The sequence below is a fragment of the Erpetoichthys calabaricus genome, chromosome 2, assembly GCF_900747795.2.
Source record: "Erpetoichthys calabaricus chromosome 2, fErpCal1.3, whole genome shotgun sequence".
In the NCBI taxonomy this organism is placed as follows: domain Eukaryota; kingdom Metazoa; phylum Chordata; class Cladistia; order Polypteriformes; family Polypteridae; genus Erpetoichthys; species Erpetoichthys calabaricus.
In genome coordinates this window covers 189,340,004-189,362,803 of record NC_041395.2, presented here as the reverse complement: position 1 = coordinate 189,362,803, position 22,800 = coordinate 189,340,004, and the positions used below count along the sequence as shown (strand labels likewise).

The 22,800-nt window shown below is 37.4% G+C and overlaps 1 protein-coding gene across 1 annotated transcript in view; it reads right to left on the bottom strand.

Annotated features, from left to right (window-relative positions):
• The window catches only part of LOC114644497 (bestrophin-2-like), a 74,556-nt gene extending 61,519 nt beyond the window's left edge, over positions 1–13,037 (bottom strand). The window contains exons 1-2 of the mRNA XM_028792582.2: positions 12,847–13,037; positions 11,893–11,987 (exon numbers count right to left, since the gene is read on the bottom strand). Of these exons, the coding sequence (XP_028648415.1) occupies positions 11,893–11,987; positions 12,847–12,998 (247 nt within the window). The 5' untranslated portion in view covers positions 12,999–13,037. The remainder of the gene's footprint in view (positions 1–11,892; positions 11,988–12,846) is intronic.
• Between the last annotated feature and the right edge of the window lie 9,763 nt (positions 13,038–22,800).

Sequence of the window (22,800 nt, the reverse complement as noted above, 5' to 3'; positions counted from 1 at the left end):
GAAACAAGATAAATAAGCCTTAAACTGAATTTTCTTTAAACAAGAACTTTTCTTTATTTTGCAATCTCAATCTTTTCTATATTTATTGTGTGAACTGTTTTGCTTTGAACTTTTACTAAAACTTTTAAAATGAAGATATGTGGTCTGTGGAATTATTTCAACACATGTCACACTTTCGCCAGAATCATATCAAGCAAAATAAAAGCTGCAGAACTTTGGTAATTTTGGATAAACACAGCTATAGGGAGAATTGTCTAAACATGTGCTCCTTCCATCATGTCTGATTATGTACCATGATTTATCCTTTGGTTTTGGAATTTTTTTCTGTGAATGACTTGGCTGTTAAGTAAATCTTACTTCTGAATATCTCCCTGAAGCCAATGGTCAGACCAAGAGAGTTAACCGGGATCTTGAGAAGTATTTGCAATGTACTTTGAGTTCTGATCAAGATAACTGGTTAGATTCTCCAGAAATGTATTGGTTCATTCTGCATTAAAATGTATCTCTTGAATGTTTATGTGTTTGTTTTTAACCCTGTTTCTTTGATTCCCCTTTAATCTCTTCTTCATTGCCCAGTATAACTAGTTATTTAAATCAAGTTGTTGATAAGTGAAAGGTGGCACATCTGAATCTAAAAAAGGCTGGACTTGAAGGTAAGTGTGCCCCAGGCTTGAATTCACACTTAGGACTACAGAACTGTAAACCTCATGTGTTTACCACTGCCATTGTGCCATCACTCACCACCACCACCACCATCATTTAAAGAAGCACCATCTCTTGGGGCAGAGTGGTTGCTCTGAGGCTAAGGATCTGCGCTGGTATCCCAAAGGTTGCGGTTCGAATCCCCGTCACTGTCAAAAGAGATCCTACTCTACTGGGCCCTTGAGCAAGGCCCTTAACCTTCAATTGCTCCAGGGGCGCTGTACAGTGGCTGACCCTGCACTCTGACCCCGAGGGGTATGCGAAAACTAACAAATTCCTAATACAAGAAATTGTATAAGGCAAAATAAATAACAAAAAAAAAATCTACCTTTAGTGTTATAATACTGAATATAGGAGTCTGATATGAAAATTGCTGAGCACGTTCATCAAATGACAGTGTTTTTTTTCATAGCTTAATTGTCAAAAAATTCACCTTTTTTCCTATACTGTACAATCTGTATCAGCATATTAATCTTTTTTTTAATTAAAATAGTTTAAATAAGTCTAAAATACACTAATGTACACTATCTGATTCAAAACCTTTTTAGTTTTTGCATCTGGGGTGAAGAAATACTGTGAATAAATGTCATGATTATTATGTTTTGCTTCAGTAAAATTGCTCAGATACATGAAGGGTCAAACTGCAAAAGATGATCTTTTTTAACAACTCCTCCTGGATGAGAATATTGTCACAGTAATGATTAAATTACAAATGAGTTAGCAGAAATATTTGAATTGACAAGGATATACAGAAGATGAGGTTGGCACAGATGCTCATTTGTTGTCACCCTTGTACCTCAGATCCAGCATTCTGGCTTTGCAGCCTGGTTGTTGTGTGGAGTTAGCACATTCTGCTTGTTTCTGCAGGGTTCTCCAGTTTGTCTTCCAAAGCTCCAAAGATGTGTGATTGCTAACTGCCAATTTCAATTAAATCCTGTGTGAATAAGTGAGTGCATGAGTGTGGTCTGCAATCAATTCCTTCCCTGTCCATGGCACCAAAAACAGTGAATTTGATTAGCCAGATTTGAGAATGTTATGCTATGTACAAGTTTATGTTATATAAGAGATTAACCTGATAAGCAAGAACTAAACTACTTAATAATATTGCCCAATCTTCCACTGCCAGTGTACAGAATACTATGCTCAATTATGTTAAAAGCTACACTCAAGTCTAATTGCATATAGTAATGATTCAAGTTAATAAATGAAACTAGACACATTTATACTCTTCATTACATTAAATGCTATGATTAGCTTAAAATAGTTTATTTAATTATTTGTTTAATCAATTGACAAAAAATAAATTTTAAGCAGAAAAAAGCAAGAACCCATTTAACAACAAAAAAAATTATCATAAGTAAAAAAATAAAACAAATAGGAAATTAATGATTCAACAATTCATCAAAACAACAGGAAAAATTACTTCCCAAAACAGAAGTAAACTGAATAACAAATAATAAAAAAAGAAGTACCTGAAGGGTGAAGGTAGTAACAGAAACAGAGCAAAAAGAATACTCTAAGCCCAAACAGCAAATGTTGAACTCTTAAACCTTATGCCAAAACTGTTGTCGTAAGAGCCAAATTTTCCATTCACAAATTCAGCCTCAAGTTGCTTTTAGTAAAAACTCCCAAAAAAGAAAAATTAAGTGTAAAAGGAAAACAAGCACGGGTGGCACGGTGGCACAGTGGTAGCTCTGCTGCCTCACAGATAGGAGACCCGGGTTCGCTTCCCGGGTCCTCCCTGCGTGGAGTTTGCATGTTCTCTGTGTGGGTTTCCTCCGGGCACTCCGGTTTCCTCCCACAGTCCAAAGACATGCAGGTTAGGTGGATTGGCCATTCTAAATTGGTCCTAGTGTGTGCTTGGTGTGTTTGTGTCTGTCCTGCAGTGGGTTGGCACCCTGCCCGGGATTGGTTCCTGCCCTGTGTTGGCTGGGATTGGCTCCAGCAGACCCCTGTGACCCGGTGTTCAGATTCAGCGGGTTGGAAAATGGATGGATGGAAAACAAGCACAAGAGAAGGGCCAAATAACAAAGCGGCTTGTGTGGTAATACCACAGAAAGAGCTAGTGGCAAGCAGGTGCCTTTAAAAAGACTTCTCAGGTAACTGTGTTCCTATTAAGCACAGCACCTGTCAGTAATAATTCAATAAGAGATCCTGGAAATTCAAACCATGAAGAAAGTAAAGCATAAGGACAGAGGAAAATAAAAATCACAAAATAAAAGGCACAGAAGACAAAAATGATTTTGGTTGTTTATCACCATTCTGGTGATTCCATTTTTTTTGTTTTCATTTTTGTATGGTTGCCACCATTTTGCAGCTATCTTTGAACAGCTGCAGCCAAGTTGTTTATACTTGCTATGTTCATTGCTGGTCACATGATGTATTGAGGTTCATCAACAGTTATGGAATAAATTACTAAGTAGTGTGGCAATGGATCTTTAGGGACTGTCAGTTCTCCACTTAATGCTATTTTGGAGAAATAAGGTGGACTGGATTGGCAGCCTTGTTGGGCTGAATGGCCTGTTCATATCAAAATTGTTCCAATTTTGTAATATAAATAGGCAGTACACTATAGTAAATATCCAAGTTTTTGAATCCTTTCTTGTTAAAATGGTGGAAGCTAAATAGTACTTTCTGAAAAAAAAATAGTGTGAGTACCACAGATGAGAGTAACTTCAAGAGTGTATTGATAAAAATACAATTTATTGCTTTGCACAAGGATTACAGAAATATGATAACTGTATATTGACATAAAAGACAAGATACAAGACAGATAAACACATGGCATAGAAGAAGCTTTCTATGAGGGCGAGTCAAAAATTATCTGCGTTGCGGCTGTACAATTTATTTTAATCAACTTTCAGAAATGCATCATTTTTCAACATAATCTCCCTGCTTTTGAATGCACTTTGTCCATCTGATAACAAGCTTTTGTATTCTTTCATTAAAAAATGTTTTCGGCTGAGCTGCGAGCCACCAATGCACCACTGTCTTCACATCTTTACCAGATGTGAATCTTCGTCCTCATAAGGCTTCTTTCAAAACTTAAGTCTGTCGTGGATTATTGCATAGATAGAGCCATGGCTGATTTGCAAATGATTTGCCATATCATCTACTGTCACTTGTCTATTCAACAGAATCATTTCACATGCACGCTCAATGTTGTCATCAGTCATGGACGTGGATGGACGTCCAGCTCCTTCTTCATGGATGACACTTGTGAGACCTTCCTTTAACTTCTCTATCCATTCATACATACATCTTCACAACAAAACACATTCTCCATACTGTGCACAAAGTCTTTGATAAATATCGGCACTAGGCACACCGTAAGACCACAAAAATGAATCACTACACGTTGCTCTTATTTCGTGAAAATCACAAGTGGGGCAGCCATTGTTTCTCGCACCACAGTTACAAATGATCTGATGTAACACTTTCACACCTGGGACTGGGAAGACAGGGACCTTGTACGAAAAGCGCTGATAAGATGGTGCTGCCAAAAGAATTTTTAATATAACCAGAGTGTGGATAATTTTTAACTCACCCTCATATGTTTATTTACAAGTTTTCTACATTTTCACAGTTTTACAATATTTCTCCACTTTGTATTTTACTATTGGAATTTTAGCATGATATCACAGTCAGCTTGCCCATAGTTCTAATGTCCAGCTTTGCATTAGGGACAACTAATCTTAAGTTGCAATTAAAGTTTTTTTGTATTTAAATGAATTAGTACCTTGTAAATGTACTGTTGAGATTCAGGGATCAAAAACTCAATAATACAAGTTGGTGTCACAATCCCTCCTAATCCATTAATACCTGGAGATAGGCTTAAAGTGGAGAAGGACAAACAAACAGTAATTGCCTTTACTTCACTATGAGAACTTAGATGTATCTTGCTCAACTGGAAAAATCAAGGTATCTGATGTTATATACTATTTGAAATTTTAATTCAATAAAAGATAAAAAAATACTTCAAGTAAGCCTTAAAGGCATACAAGCCTCAAAAAAACATGTGGTTTACAAATATCAGTTAAAAGGAAGGTGAACTGTCAAAACTCATTTAGAAGATTAATGAAACTATAAATTTTTCATGCTTAATTTAATAAATTAAAGAAAGAAAAATACAAAAAACAAACTGAGAATTCAAAACATGTCAAAGGCAAAATTTAAAAAATACAAAAAAGAAGAACAAAGAATGAATTTCAAAAATAACCAAGCAATAAGCTAAATACTTGTACTAAATAACCCAAAAAATGCAATCCAATACATGAGGGGAAACCAAGAACAAAAACAAAAGTGCAGAGTTAAAAGAACAATCCGAAAATGATCAAAAGATTAATAGGGAAATAATAGGGAAGAGCACTAAAGGGGCATTAAACAACAATATCAAGGAAAGTTAGGTAATGCTTCAGACAGGGCCAATAGGTGTTATGTACCAGACTGAAGTTATGTGGATTTTATGTTTTAATGAGTTTATGTTAATAATCAACAAATACCCTACACAGAGCTGCCTCATAATAAGGAGTTTGGGGATCACACCTTAGGTGTTCCCTGCATGGGTTCCACATGGGTTTGTTCCAGTTTCTTCCCACAGTCTAGGTGGTTAGGTGAATTGGTGATGCTGAACTGTTCCCTGATGTGTCTGAATGTGTTCAACCTGTGATGGGCTGGTACCCTGTCCATGGATTGTTGCTGCCTGTTACCTTTGCTTGCTGGGATAGAATCCAACTGTCAGTCTGAGAAAATCTTCATCACACATCATGCTTACCCCATGACAACATATTTAAAAAACATATGATGAAACAAATAGTTAAAAGAAAATGGTCTAAAATTCAAAATAGTTAACTAAGTCTCACCTGAATGTTATGCTATGTGTATGTTTTCTAATTTGTTTAATTGACAGAGTGTTCTGGACCAAATAAATAACTTCTATATGGAAGACCTCAACAAATGCCTTTCTTGGCCATAGCTCAAAAATAATTTTAATGGACATAAAGTATACTGTTATTCTTAGGACCCATTTTTGTTAATTAGTTTGTAACTATTTTATTTACCATTTGTTTAAACTTTACCTTTGTGTGTATTCATTACATAATTAATAATTTGCAATGCTTATAATTGTATTTTAACAGTAAAATTGTTACAGCAATCTGAAGCTAGCACTTGATGAAGAATGCAATTCAAAATAAATTGAATCAAATGAATGAATTATTGGTTCTTGAGATTCTGTGGATGACCTGCCAGTGGAAAAATTTTAAAACCACCCACAAGCTTTCAAATAAGTGGCACTGGATGATTCCATCATAGATTAATTGTTTTCCCCCCAGATTTGTAGCAATGCAGACTCTTTCAGCAGCAATGATAAATTCTGACTCAAGATTATTCTCTTTTAAGCAAATTGACAGGATAAAGAATCAAGTTCTTTTCTCTAGTTTGGCATATGATTGTTAATATATTGTATATTATTATTATTATTGGAATGAGGGGGTGGGTTGATGTGTATTTTTGGTGTTTCCTTTTTTGTCTTTCTCTGTTGTTATTGAGAATAAAAAAAATGTGTTTATGTTCTATTACATATGTATTAATTGAATATGTCTAATAAAAAATAAAAATCTCTATTATAAAAAAAAAATCCTGGGAGGGAAAGACTAGGGAGATGAGACGTGATCTTCACGTGAAGATCACAGAAGACACTTAAAAGACCCGCAAGATGAAAGAGATTAAGGTCCCCGCGAGACGCTATGTGGCCAAACACATGTGAAGATCACGGAAGACACTTAAAAGACCCATGAGACGAAAGAGATTTGCCACGGAGCGTCTCGCGGGGACCTTAAACATGAGACTTTGTGCCAAGAGATTGACCCAGGACCATCTCGCAGGGACATAGAATATAAGATTCTTCCTAGACACACCCTACCTACAACCAATATCAAATAAGACTACCAGCAGCAAAACACTCAGTTGTGTAAAGGCTTTGAGCACACACAGATCCAGGGCTCCCAGCGCATATAAAGCGTATAAGGACAATACATTATAGATGAAACGTCGACGACTAAGCGAAGAAGAAAGAGCAGTGTGGAGAAAACAGACCCAAAAGCGTTGGAGAGAAAAAAATGCAAAAAAGAAAAAGAGTAATCGGTGCAAATTCAGAAAATAAGGAAAGTAATAATCAGCCCGGAACAAGTGGAATTGAAAAAAAAGCACGTCCAATCGGGCTCAGAATTAAAAGAGAATGAGTTAAAAACAAAGTAGAATTTCATAAAGACATTCAAAAACATTGGCGCTATACACATGTTGAGCAGGTTAGAGATAATGAAAGCAGTGGAATTCAAAAGGCTCAAAAAAACGGCATGATACAAATACCTAACTTGCTTTAAAACAATGACAAGCAACAAGCAAAACACGCAGCTTGCCAGCAGCAGAAACCCAGCAGATGATCCGACCGCTTTTCCTTGTGTGCGTTCAGTCACCCTAAACCACCCCTCCCCCCTTCACAACACGAGCGGCAGAGACGCAAAGTGGCAAAAGGGCAGCTGCTGTACAGGCTTTAAAATGATCAATGGGCAGTGCGACAGCAGCAGATGATCTGACGGCTCCTCCTTAGCATGCGTTCAACTGCTCCCCAAACCACTGAACCACCAACCCCCCAACCCCCCCCCTCCTTGACAATGCGAGCAGTGTTATACGTCCTGCAAGAAAGAGATTTAACCACGCCCAGAGCCAGAAATAAAGGACAAGTATTGTTTTTACAACGTCACATGAGACAAGGCAGCGAGACATCATTTAAAACAAGTCCAAAGATATCTAACCTACCAGTTGTTGGATTGCTGTTGGCAAGCGTTATACGTCCTGCGAGAAAGAGATGTAACCACGCCTGGGACCAGAAATAAAGGACAAGTATTGTTTTTACTAAAATTTTAAAGTAAAAGTGAAAATAATGCATATGTAACAATTCCCATGAAAATAACAATCTCTTTAAATTGTATATCCGGTAAACCAAATCCGGGGGTGTGTGAGTGAAGCGAGCAGGGGGCAGAGCCCCCTAGTATTATTAATAATATCATGATTAATATTATATAATAGTATTATAAAAATATGAAACATCTAAATAAATGTACTCAGAACATGTCCCTTAATTACTATAGAAATTATTTCTTATAGAAATGTCTTCACTGTCTCCATTGGCCATAATTTGTATATTTTTTATGCTCCTTGGTAATACTGTATGTGACATTGTTTATCTCTCCTCCAATTAGAATTGGCCGTAGTTTAACAATAGTTCAACATTAGTTATATTCATTTAGTAGAAACAATTCCAAGGTCAAGCTGTAACTTTGGTTTTATCCAGTCTGGGTAATAAGAGTGTAAAAGGATACAAACACCCTAGTGAATAAGCCACAGTGAATAAATAAATGGAGGAAATGGCATGTGCCCCAAAAAAAAAGTTCTTTGAAGATTACTAAGAACTCCAAGGCACAGAGCATGAAAATACTTGATTCAACATGACAAAAGTATTATTTTAATGGAATTAAACCTTTACACTTGCAGGCACTTCAATTGGATTTAAATTGAGTGACTGGCTTAGCGATTCAAGAGTTTTCCATTTTTTAGCTTTGTAAAACTCCTGTGTTGCCTTAGCAGTATATCTGGTATCTTATCTTGTTGTAGGATTAAGCGCCGCCCAATGAGTTTCAAGACATTTCTTGGAACTTGAGCAGATAAGATGTTTCTATACACTTCAGAATTCATTGTGCAACTGCCTTTTCTGCAGTTACATCTTCATTGAAGAGAAATGTGCCAGTATATGTGGCAGCCATACATGGATAGCAATAACACCCCCCACCATTTCTTCTCTACACTTTGCTCTTGCCATCACTCTGATGCAGGTTTATCTTTGTCTCGCATGTCCACAAGACATTTTTCCAGAATTCTGCAGGCTCTTTGAAGTACTTTTTCACAAACTGTAATCTGGCCATCCTGTTTTTGTGGCTAACTAGTGGTTTGCAATTTAATCACATCTGAATTGTTTTATTTGTACTTTAAACTGTGGAGCACTGTGCCTTTGTCCAGAACATTACGGAGGACACTGTAGGTATTCAAATCTTTATTAAATGCATAGTTCATATGACATTTTGAATATTGATTACATTTCACTGCTGCCCTTCTATTTTGTCAAGAAGTACAAACTGATATGTAAATTTAATCTGCATCAGTGCCAACACCAACATTAATGTTCCTTGCTCTTCATTGTGGAATTTATTAGGACAAACTACTCAAACATACAGTACACGCTGTACTTTCTTGAAAGAAAGGGGCTTATGGTTCTTTCCCATCTACAGGAGGTATGGTCTCTTTTATCAGAGAATACTTTTTTTATATATAAACAGTGTTTCTCACATTTGTTCATCTGCTGCCCACAACACAACTGTTAAATGTAGAAGCTTCTAAGAGTGCGATGAATTTTTTAAAATAATATCTACAGAAGGGAGCTCATTTGACAACTGTATCAATATTTCATCAGTACTTTCATTCTTTGGTATAACTGTAATTGTTAAATTGTATTAAAGGTGTAGCTGATTGATTCATTTTTATTTGCATGAGTCAAATATTATTTTGAAGCACTAAGTGTAAGGATGTACCGTCTGTCACAAAAAAAAGTGGAAACCCTGGACAATAAAGAATTGATATAAAGATATTGATTTGCCAAAGGTGGAATGGTAACAAATCTTGTATATCATGTGACCACTCCATCTATGAGGAGAAGCCACATACTGTCAGACAAAATGGAAGTGTTACATTACATGTGACGTGCTGCTTTGCAATAGGGAGAATTGGGAACCCAACTTTGAATACCCATTACAACATGTGAGGTAATATGTAGACTTATACATTTGCCCACAACTCTATATAAGGTAGTATTAAAGGAAGTTGCATTCTTGCAAATCTGCATGCACATCAAGATCACTGCCCCACATGTGGATGAGCTCACATATGTGAATCGTAAGCGATATCACAGTATCAAAACACAGGTGGTCATGGGTGCAAACTGTATTGTAGTAGCCAGCAGCATATTACCCTGAAGATATGCATTACAGGATGGTTATTGAAAGCAAAATTGTACACAGGTACACTGAACTCTGCATTCCACGAATTCCTGAAACATTCAATTTTACAAACCTGCGAAGGTTTAAGAAGGCAGGTGGAGACTCCTGGGGCACAAATAGAACATTGCATGATATAAGGAGGAAATCACTGAAGGAGGCACAGCACGTTACAGTGGAAAATGATCGGAACACTAGAAGAGTGAATGTGACTTGAGAAACAGTGCAAGAACAGCTATGGCTATTATGAGATGTTATTTTTCCATAGCCATAACTGCGAGAAGGTGATTCTTCTGAAAGCATGGCTGTGAATAACCCATTCATCCATTTTCTAAACCCGCTTCATTCTGACCAGAGTCATGGGGAAGTTAGAGTCCATCCCAGCATGTATAGGGCCCAACGCAAGAGCAGTCCTTGTAGCAGTCATCGTTAAATAAACATGCTCGTAATCAGTCTTACTCTTACTCTGTGCCTGTATCTTGGTGCTCATTACAGTATTATTCTTGATGCTGTAGCAAATTGGCAACAATTACATGCAACTTAGGTAACCTACCTTTATATAATTTCCTTCTTCTTCTTCTACTATTTCTATGATTGTTATTTTTATTATTATTTTTACTACGCAGCTTTAGCATTAGCATCAGAAAACTAAAACATCATCATGAGTTCCAATTTGCGCTTCAGTGTGTTGTGAAGTTTTGATGTCATTTATAAGTACAGTATATACAGTAAAACCTCAATTATCCATCGGGGGTCAGGACAGAGGCCATGACTATTAATAGAAAAGACAGATAACAGAACAGCTACCTTTAAAATGATATACAGTGGATTAGTTTAGCAAATAGTCATATTTATTTACAAAACAAAACTATTAACAAAATATAACTAGTATCAACAAGATTAATTCATATAATATTGTAACGACCAATGTAATAAGCAAATACAAAACAGAGGTACAAGAGTCTTCGTTCTGTAACAAACAGTGCCCTGTCTTATACTTCATTATCTGGGTTATGGAGCACACTTCCATAACAACAAAAGAAAGCTTTCTCTACCAATTTATCTCCTGACACTCATGTTCTTTCTTTCTGTATACCGCACACACTCCTGCTTATTGTCTCCTAATTCCCTACTCAAAACTTCCCTATTCTCCTAACTTCTCCTGTCACTCATCTCCTAAGAGATTTTTCCGCTCCTGGGGGGGGTTATGAAGTCACTGGAAAAGGGTGTGTGACGCTCCCAATATCTTTGCAAAAGGACTAAGGTCCAACTCTTTAGAGCCCTGCTGCTTCCCGTTTTGCTATATGGTTGTGAGATAAGGATGCAATCCAGTGACCTGAGAAGAAAACTGGACTCCTTCGGTACTGTGTCTCTTCAGAGAATCCTTGGGTACCACTGGTTTGACTTTGCGTTGAAGGTCATGTCAGGCATTTTCTTTCTGAGGTGACCCCAAACAAATGAATGTATTGGTCCTTATACAGCAGCCTTGAAGAAAAGTCTTATGAGCACCTCAAGGCACTCCATTACTAAAACCCCATCTTAACCCTTTTACTTTCTTTCTACAGGTGAGCCTTTTCCCAAACTGTACTTTGGACTCTTGAGTCATTATTCTTCCTGCCATGATGCAGCTTTAAACTCCAAGCCAAGGTCACTTTTTGGCTACAATGGAACCAAGATACACAGATCTGCAGAGATTGTGTTTCTCAGTTAGCTTGGGAATGTCTAGGAATTCCACTGGAAGAGTTGGAATCTGTAGCTGGGGACAAGGCAGTCTGGGCTGACCAGCTTGGCATGCTACCGCTGTGACAAACACCAGAAGTAGTGGTTTCAGATGAAGGGAAAAGATAGTTACTCATAATAGATATGCTATGGAAGCTTTATAGTAAATTAATCTGTACACCTGGACATAATTCCAATATTAATAAAATACACTCATAGACTTCAATCAACCTAAAAATCCTACACAAGTTATAATTAAGTCTGGTTATTATTGGGCAAGCATGTGCCAAATAACTTGCTGTCAGCTGAAATTCTTACACAAGTGTTACACATTTGAATGTGTAATAATTTAGCTTGTTCTCACCTAAGACAAAGGAGACTGGAATAAGTTCTGCATACTGGTTGCAGTAAATGGAAAGTTTTTCAAACATTCTCTTCTGCTCTTCTGACAAAATTACCCTAAGGAGACATCAATGTGGAAGCAAACAGAATGTTAAATTCAGTGTCTACTCTGTAAAAGCTTATTAAAGCCAACTTCACCAACATTGCAGGAATTGGACTGACAGGATCCATTTACCTGACCCTTTGCACCATGATCTGTTTCAATAACAATGTAAATAAAATGTCAAACAGAAATCACAGAAACAATGGCAAAGGGTCAGTCATTTTAATAGAGTATACTTGTTCCAAACTCTTAATTCAGTGTATTTTAGAGCTTTCTTCAAAAAAGAAGACTTGGCAATGAAAAATGAGGAGTCAGTTTCTGGGCATGTTTGCAACACATTTTTGCAGCATTTGGCATTTCTGTATGTTTGTTTTTTCATGCGCTTTCTATGTCATTGCATGCCTCAATGAGCACATTATAAAAATCATTTCTTTTCTGCTCTCATGTACATAGTCATGTTTGGCATCCTGTCCATTGTTATTTACTACCTTACATCACTTTCTGTCTGTACTGTGCTTGATAAGGTTCTTGTCTGATCAAAATAAGTGTCTCTGATATAGAAGGGTGTTTAGCTGGGACAAGACAGGAAGCATCTCTGAATGAAATGTCAGTCTGTCCAGGGCGTACTAAAGAGCACACACGTACAAGTCCAATTTAGAGTTGCCAGTTAACCAAACCCATACATTTTTAGGTTCATAAGGAGACAGTACTAGCCAGAAAAAGGTCCATATGGAAAAGGTAACATTTAAACACAACAAAGACTCTAACAAGTTGACATTTGAAGCAGACCACCAAGAACACTAAAATAATGCCTCTGCACCACCACTGATTTAATTTTTTTGCAAAGTATACTATCATATAATGTCTGCTTACCTATAGAAAGCACTGAGGATGCAGTAGAGGGTGATAAAGATAAGAAGTTCACGATATAGCAGCTTGTAGATGCTTCCTCTCCAGTGAAGCAACAGTCGAGAAAATGTCCCGAGACGTGCATTAGCCACATGTCGAGTGTACGTGATGGTCATTTCAGAAGTGATCCACTTTTCAACTGTATTATTAAAGTATTACACCCTTGAAAAACAATTTTTATTTAAACAAACATGGCATAATCTGGTAATGTCCATAAGAAACAATAAGCATTCAATGAAAGAGTTCATTAAAACAAATCAAATTCAAACCTAGAATGAAACACCTCAAGGACATGATGTAGAGACAGCTACAAAGACAAAGGAACAGCTTCGTTCTTAATCACAGTTATAACTGGCCTCAGGTATAGTAGCTGTGCAAGTATGTATATTTTGCTCTGTTAATATTGTATTGTTTGGATTTATTATAGTGTCCATATGAATAGAAACACACCTTGTGGTTGCCACCACTTTGTCTAGCCTTGTAAATCTATTAAAATATTATACTCAGGATATTTACAAAATATTCTCTGACAATTCACTATCAAAAAATGCAATGTACTATACAATTATCTCAACGTTTTCTGGAACAAAACGACTTATTCTCACTGTCCTAATTGACAAAACATAACTCATGATTAGGGGGAACAGCAATGGGGAAATTAAGTCTCTTGTGACTTGTGTTATACAATGTTTCTGTTGAAACCTTACCAGTCAGTTGTCATCATCAACACAAAGATTACCCCTAGTAAGTCCAGGATAATGTTCATCTCATCAGCTTTAAAGGATTCAATCCATTCATTTAGATCTTTGACCCTGAAGCCTCTGAAATCTGATATTTACCTTTTAGATGGGTGTTGTCCACCATTTGGTAGTGGATATGTTGAATTTTGCCCCATGACCTAAGAGAGATGTTGGCAGGAACATTTCCAGATGCATAGAAGGTGATTTCAGTAAAGCACAAAAAGACTTGTTCAGGAAGCACAAGGGCAACCCCTTGGAGTCACCTGATCCATTAATCTTGTGATACTGTATGGTACAGTTCCTTCTAATCCCTATGCAAATCTGGTTGTTTACATTCTGTAATATGGCTTATGTTTTAAAGCTGATGAGGAACGCAGAGCTAGGAAAATTAAACTCAGTAAGAGTGAGAGAAAGAACATTCTAATAAACATTCTGTAGGTGTCAATGGAGTTACTGTCTGAACCAGAAGAAAAACTTTTATTTTCCATTGCCTAGGCTTTTTTCAGGTTTGTTTTTTTAATAAGGAAAATTGGTTATACTAAGAAATTGCCACTTTGGGCTAATGCTGTAATAAATAAGAAAAAAATGGCACATAAATTGAGTTAATAACTCAGTCCTACTCTTATGAGCATCACATGATAGAATCAGGATAAATGTCACATATACAGTGCTTCCGGAAAGTATTCACAGCGTATCACTTTTTCCACATTTTGTTATGTTACAGCCTTACTCCAAAATGGATTAAATTCATTTTTTTCCTCAGAATTCTACACACAACACCCCATAATGACAACGTGAAAAAAGTTTACTTGAGATTTTTGCAAATTCATTAAAAATAAAAAAATTGAGAAAGCACAGGTACATAAGTATTCACAGCCTTTGCCATGAAGCTCAAAATTGAGCTCAGGTGCATCCTGTTTCCCCTGATCATCCTTGAGATGTTTCTGCAGCTTAATTGGCGTCCACCTGTGGTAAATTCAGTTGATTGGACATGATTTGGAAAGGCACACACCTGTCTATATAAGGTCCCACAGTTGACAGTTCATGTCAGAGCACAAACCAAGCATGAGGTCAAAGGAATGGTCTGTAGACCTCCGAGACAGGATTGTCTCGAGGCACAAATCTGGAGAAGGTTACAGAAACATTTCTGCTGCTTTGAAGGTCCCAGTGAGCACAGTGGCCTCCATCATCCATAAGTGGAAGTAGTTCAAAACCACCAGAACCCTTCTAGAGCTGGCCGTCCACCTAAACTGTGCGATCGGGGGAGAAGGGCCTTAGTCAGGGAGGTAAGCAAGAACCTGATGGTCTCTCTGTCAGAGCTCCAGAGGTCCTCTGTGGAGAGAGGAGAACCTTCCAGAAACACAACCATCTCTGCAGCAATCCACCAATCAGGCCTGTATGGTAGAGTGGCCAGACGGAAGCCACTCCTTAATAAAAGGCACTTGGCAGCCCGCCTGGAGTTTGCCAAAAGGCACCTGAAGGACTCTCAGACCATGAGAAAGAAAATTCTCTGGTCTGATGAGACAAAGATTGAACTCTTTGATGTGAATGCCAGGCGTCATGTTTGGAGGAAACCAGGCACCGCTCATCACCAGGCCAATACCATCCCTACAGTGAAGCATGGGTGGTGGCAGCATCATGCTGTGGGAATGTTTTTCAGCAGCAGGGACTGGGAGACTAGTCAGGATAAAGGGAAAGATGACTGCAGCAATGTACAGAGACATCCTGGATGAAAACCTGCTCCCGAGTGCTCTTGACCTCAGACTGGGGCGACGGTTCATCTTTCAGCAGGACAACGACCCTAAGCACGCAGCCAAGATATCAAAGGAGTGGCTTCAGGACAACTCTGTGAATGTCCTTGAGTGGCCCAGCCAGAGCCCAGACTTGAATCCGATTGAACATCTCTGGAGAGATCTTCCCATCCAACCTGATGGAGATTGAGAGGTACTGCAAAGAGGAATGGGAGAAACTGGCCAAGGATAGGTGTGCCAAGCTTGTGGCATCATATTCAAAAAGACTTGTGGCTGTAATTGCTGCCAAAGGTGCATCGACAAAGTATTGAGCAAAGGCTGTGAATACTTATGTACATGTGATTTCTCAGTTTTTTTATTTTTAATAAAGTTGCAAAAACTTCAAGTAAACTTTTTTCACGTTGTCATTATGGGGTGTTGTGTGTAGAATTCTGAGGAAAAAAAATGAATTTAATCCATTTTGGAATAAGGCTGTAACATAACAAAATGTGGAAAACGTGATGCACTGTGAATACTTTCCGGATGCACTGTATATACACATACATACATATATACACATACATACATACATATATCATGTAGAGGTGCAACAGATAAAAGCATCTCTATCCTAAAACACTTCCTACATTGGTTCCACATTCTGAGTGGATGAAAGGCAATTGGATTATTAGTATATTGACAATAGTTTGTATTTACTGGAACAGAGAACAAGGAATATAAAGTAGTACTGCAATATTTTAAGTCTATGGTAGACCAGGCTTGTACATGTCCATCTAACTGTGTCGATATACAGGCAATAAATACCTGGGGCCTCATGTATAAACGGTGCGTACGCACAGAAGTGTTACGTAAAAATGTTTCCACATTCAAATCGCGATGTATAAAACCTAAACTTGGCGTAAAGCCACACACATTTCCACGGTACCTCATACCCTGTCGTATGCAAGTTCTCAGCTCGGTTTTGCAGACTAGCGGCACCCAGCGTCAAAGCAGTGCTACTGTTCGTGTGTGGTTTATCATTCTTTTTCAGATCCACATCCCTGACGCGGCTTTATAAATACACTGAAATTAACCTCATATTGTTTATTAGTTTAATGCATCTGATTGTAATTAACCAGTAACAATATAATGGTTCACGGAATGGTCAAACTATTCCAAATACCATAACTGCTTTAATGTTGTTACTCTCACTGCACCTTCTTCTTCTTTCAGTTGCTCCCGTTAGGGGTTGTCATAGCAGATCATCTTTTTCCATATTACTCTCACTGCACCACTCGGAGCAGCTGATGGGAAAGAGAATTATCGGTACTGTATACAGCATCAAGCACACGCTTCCTCAGCCATGCTTCCTATTTGAACTGCTTCTCACACGGCAAAAGCTTCAAACCTTTCCTGTACGGACCTCGCGGTTCGGAAAGAGTTTCATCCCAAGAACTATAAACACACTCAATCAGTCTATCAACTGCTCCTTGTAGAACTGTTTGGACTTATAAGTACAATCACCTCACTGTAAACTTGCACTACAGTTATAATATTGCACAACCTGAGCCACTTTATAAAGTGCGTATTTACATATGATGACGATATCATTTTTAACATGAAATGCAGCAAAATATGTTTATTATATTATACAGATAATAAGCACTGTAGCCTATGCTTCACTGGGACAGGCGTGAACGATAGAATAATTAAACATGTCCTGCAAAGATATTTTAATGTTCCTTAAAAGTTTTGAAGAATCGGCGTTATAAGCTTACTGATGGCTTAACGTCTATTACAGAGCTGATTGTGTGGCGATCGGTTACTTGGAGAAAGAAAAAGAAGGACAGGAATTGAAGGTTAGTACGTTTGAAAGAGACAGTACTGCAGGGGCAGCCTTAGGCATGTGCAAACTGTGCACCTGCACAGGGCCGCCAAATCCCAGGGGCCGCCACGCCAATATATATTGAATATAAAACAGAAAGAGAAAATAACGATACAGCTAAAAATGCCACGACAAATTTCGGCAAAAGTTAAACGCTTGTGTCATGAGCACGAGGCAGCTATGCAGTGTCCGCAACGGACATGGCCATCTGTTGTGCATAAGATACCAAATTGACATTGGCGGGTGAAGGGGCCATTGATTCTTTCTCTGCCCAGGGCCGCCACGAGCCTAGAGCCGCCCCTGAGTACTGCTGCAATAAATTATTTAATCGAAGGTCGCGCACAATCGCGGCGCCACCGCATTCCCATGTTTAATAACGTGCTTTAACTCCTATCATCATGAAAATGATATTACGTATACATCTCAGTATTTTAGTTATTCAGAGAGCTGTAATATCACGAATGTAATGGATTCTGTGTCCTGTCGGAGGAAGAGAAAGCCGGCTTAAGAAGCACGTAGTGATTCACACACATAGAGTACATAGAAGAACACATACAAAACAAAGCATTTAACGTGCTACTTTAATTACGATGTGATTTGAGAAACTGGTTAATTAAACGATTTTATGATGAAGTTTATGATGTTCTACTTTAATGACAAAATTAACTACGTAATTAAAGTGGAAATTTCGAGATTGAGGTTGACATTTTCGTGCTTTTTCCCCTCTGTGTGCCTTTTTTTTCTCAGTACCCTAATAAGCTTTCATATAACACTCAGATGGTGGGCTACGTCTCGCCTTTTCACGGCGACTTTGATATCTGGCAATTTCTTTTTTATTTCGGGCACTGTGCGACTTTGTGAACTTGAGCTTTCGAGTTTCTCCGACACGCTATGTTAGTCGATTAGCTTCCGTTTGTTGTTTATATCACTGTTTAAACCAACAAATTGTACGTTTTTCCTTGCCTCCACTTGGTATTCACTGAAATTCTTCCATTTTCCCATTGTCTTTTCAAAGAACACTGAGCTTAAGGGCTATTTATATTGATTTGCATATTCAAAGAGGCGTAATTCTGGGAGGAGTTGGGGTGGGACAGCGGGCGTGTGCACGAGCGTTACTTTCACTATGATCGGGATTTATGTTGCGGAAGAATGTGGAAGTTTGCGTATGCACAGATTCCTGCATCTGGATTTTTCTGTGCATAAGCACATTTCAGCTTTTGTGCTTACGTCTTGTTATAGTGCGAATTCTACACATGGCTTTATGCATGAGGCCACTGGACATTTTCTGCCCAGTAATAAAACTGAAAGTTATGTAGTGCCATGCCCTCTCCTGCTTTATGTCATTGTAAAGTTGCACTTTGGGTGTGTGGATGTCTAAAATTCCAAATAAATGAGTTTATGATTGAATCTAATTTCTTAAAAAATGATCTGTTAATATATATGGGGATGGTTTGAAATAGAAAAGGAAGCTTGGGAAGGATGTTCTTCTTAATAGTGTTGAGTCTCCCTGCTAATGTGAGATGGAGGGTGGACCATCTATTCACATCTTGTTTCATTTTTTCCATGCAGACAGCAAAAGTTTGTTGAAAAAGAGCTTTATATTTACTTCTCATATTTACCTCTATATATTTAAACTGATCTGCTGAGATAAATGGAAAAGGTGTCCAGTTTAGTATTGTGTGCTGCAAAGTTCACTGGAAAAAGCAGTGAAACTGAAATTAATATTGAGTCCAGATATCTTGAAAATCTGCTAGTGCTGGCATGGAATTTTGTGGGTCAGATATATACAGTACCGTATCATCTGCATATAGTGATATTTTCTGTTCAAGGACTTCTCTAATAATCCCCTTTATCTCTGATGCATTTCAAAAGTGAACAGCCAATGGCGATGGCAAAGAGCAATGGTGACGGGGAACATCCTTGTCAAGTACCGCATTGTAGTCTGAAATAATGACATTAATATGAACTAAGGCTTCTTAACTAGTACAGAGTAGGTGATCCATGCACATATGTTTATGCTGATACCAAATTTGTGCAATGTGGTGAATAGATAATCTCATTCAACCACGTCATAAGCTTTTTCTGGTATCAAAAGATAGTAAGATCTCTGAGGTGTTAGATTTAATGGGTGAAAATATTATATTAAACGTCGAAGATTAGAAGCCAAGTGTCTGTCTTTAAAAAAACGGTTTGGTCTTGTGATATTAGAGAAGGAAACACTTTCTCAGTCCTTCTAGTTAGAACCTTGGAGAGTATATTAACGTCATTATTCAGGAGTTGGACTGGTCTGTATGATGCACATTGTAGTAAATCCTTATTTTTCTTAGGAAAGACGATAATTGCTGTATTTTTTGCTCCATATGACGCACCTGACGAGAAGGGTCCGGCTGCAGGTCGCAGACTTGGCCTTCCACGCCTCCTGCCTTCCACAGTCCGCCCCACAACCGCCTATAGTCCGTAGAAAGAGAAGAAGAGCTGCTGTACAGTTTTTCCAATTCGAAAAAGAAAAGGAGCTGAAAACGTTTTCCGACACGGAACAATGGCACAACAAAACCAGGTATGGACTCACAGAATAAAAAGCTCAGTATATTTAAAGAAACTTTAGATCAATTAAACAAAACTAATGAGATGTACGATTATATACTGTATAGCGAATCCAAGTGTTCTCTGTTTATCGTCATTACTGACATATCCTATTTTTAGGCATATCGTTTTAATTATTTTTTACCTCTTGTATTATTTCTTTTTAATATTTACTGTATTATTTCATCTGTATTAACTTTTACACTTATTTATGAGATGTTATGTAGAGAATCTGCAATGTTAGTGTACAATATGAAAGGTATTTATGTTTATCGTCGTCATTAACGTATGTTAAATATCTTATCTTAACTTAGTTAAGTTAGCTATTTATAAAAGCACGTTAGCGCTTTCTGCCAAATTAGTATTACATATTATTTTTGTCTTGATTTCCACAGTCACATTTCTCCATAAAGGCAGAGAATATAAAAACAACTTTGATAACATTGATTAAATATCCAAATGAATCCAAGTGCCCCCTTTGTAAAAAGCACAGAGACTACAGCATCCTGCTACATCACTTTCAGAGTCATGAAGGCCACATTGTCAAGTATGCAGGTAGTGTATGTATGCTAAGAGTGTGTGCTTGCAAACAATACTGACGTTTACATTTCTGAACTGGAACTTTTTTAAATACAGGTTAAAAAGCTGAGCATTTTCTGTTGTTTGGCAGGTTTTACTATTTACAGATGTAACACAGGGTGTGTCCCAAGTGGCCAATTCCATTCTTGTTTTTGTTTAAAAGTCATTGTCAACAGTTTATTGTATGTCAGTATTTAATATTTTTCTTTGATTACATTTTTTTACCCCTTGTATTAGGGCCTCCCTAGTGTGTGGTTGGTGTGTTGGTGTGTGCGCCCTGCGGTGGGCTGGGATTGGCTCCAGCAGACCCCCGTGACCCTGTAGTTAGGATATATAGCGGGTTGGATAATGGATGGATGGATGTATTAGGGCCTTCCAAGCCAAATGAATAGCCATGGCTGTGGAATTTCCATGTTGATGGTATGTCCATTTCATATTGTAACTATCATTTTTTGTATGTCTATATTTAATGTTGTGTCCAGGTTTCCAAAGGACCATTTTGTGGTGTCTCTGTATTTCATCCTCGAGGCCCCCTTCAATTTTAATGAGTTGTGTCTCAACTTTAGTCCTCTCTTCTTTCATTGTAGTATTTGTAGAGGGAGGATTATATCTGGTTTCTGGTTCCCATTTTTGTCATCTTCTACAATTTGTGTTGGATATTTGTGTTATGTTTAACTTATATTATTATATTTGTTTTTTTTTTTATTTCAACATACTGTCCATAGTGGTTTTGAAGTTCCAGAAACGCCTACCTTTCAAAATCCAGATCATTTAAATGTATGTTTATAATGGTTTGCATAAATATTTTTGTAACATTAAACTCCTTTTAACAACGTGACTCTGCTCAGTCCTCTTTAGAATGACATGCTGGCTTTGTGGAAGAGCTGGTGTAGAATGTTACTTGAGAACTCCAGCACCAAGGGGTAAATGAAATTTAAATTTCCTTTAATAACTCTAATTTAGTTCTGCGGTAATGTGGCAAATATACTTAGCCATATTGTAAATCAAAGACAAATAGTCCAAATGTTTACCATTATAAACTTAGTGCTTCTTTTTCAAATCACTGAAGTAACTGCTCACATCGGACTGAGCGAGCAAACGCCTTTCTAAATGAAGGCCAAGAACCAAACAAAAAATTAGAAGGTACAGAAACAATGAACAGCCAGGACAGGGTCATTTATTGTGCTTATTCTTTTGGTTCTTTTTTTAACATTTCCTTAGGTAAATATTATTTTCTATGTTTTTAGGTTTAGACTTTATTGAGCCATTAATGAGAAGACAGAGTAAAGACTTGGCACTACATCTGAAATGAACAAATGTCTTGCTATTCTGTTCCATAGCACTGCATTCTGCAGATTTCAGATTTTTTCTTTTAGAAGAAACATCAGCGTCCCTTCTCCAACATCCAGCACAGGGCACTGATGAGCAGGTAGAGACACATCATTTTATAAACTTCCATAAGAAAGATAAATTACATTTTGTTGATGCTGGTTTACAATGCCTGTGGTATAGTGAATAAAATGTATAAAAAGACTTAATGCTTGTCTCAGATGCCGACTGTTAATCGTTAAGCAGTAGGAGTCAAAGCCCAAAAGACTAAAAGCTTGTTTTATATCTTCTGACAAACTGTAGTACTAGTACAACTCTTAAAGGCCTTAAAACATTTGAAATGCATTGTGTGCTGTATTAATAATAGTGTATTGTAAGAAACATTGAAGACTTGTAGAATCTGTGATCGAAAGCAGTAATGTTAATAATGTATAATAAATTAAATTAACTGTAAATTATTTTTTTTTTACTTTCCTTACATTCCTTGTAAATGTGGAGGAAAAGGCTATGAGCTTTATGATGACCATTTAAATTATTTTCTTTCTTTCTTTTTTAATATAATGTATTACAGCAGCATGGAATCCTTCAACATTTCACCGAGGCACAGAAGTGGTGTGCTGAGAACATTTCTGTGTTCAGAGGGCGAATCTCACTCCCTGCATTACTGTCAATGGACAAAGACGACACTGAGGAGGCCCTTCAGAAATTTGATTTGCTATCTGAATTTCCAGAAGAAGAGGAGAGGGAATATGTCTTTAGACATATTTTTTTCACATATGGAAGACATGCATCTGGTTTTAGATTAACGTGAGAGGAAAAAGGAAAATGACTGAGTTTTGTGAAAAAATGTAACAAACATACATGTCCCTCATTGTTCGGTTACAACCTACAATTCTTGTTCTATATTTTATATATTCTTTAACTTTTTTGTAATAAATGTTGCAAACCAACTTCATCTTTACAGTCCATTGTCTTAGTGTTATGTATTAAAATAATGTTTTATAAAGCAGGGCAAGGCAATATTTATTTATAAACCACATTTACAACAGCAGCCAGAACTGAACCAATGTGC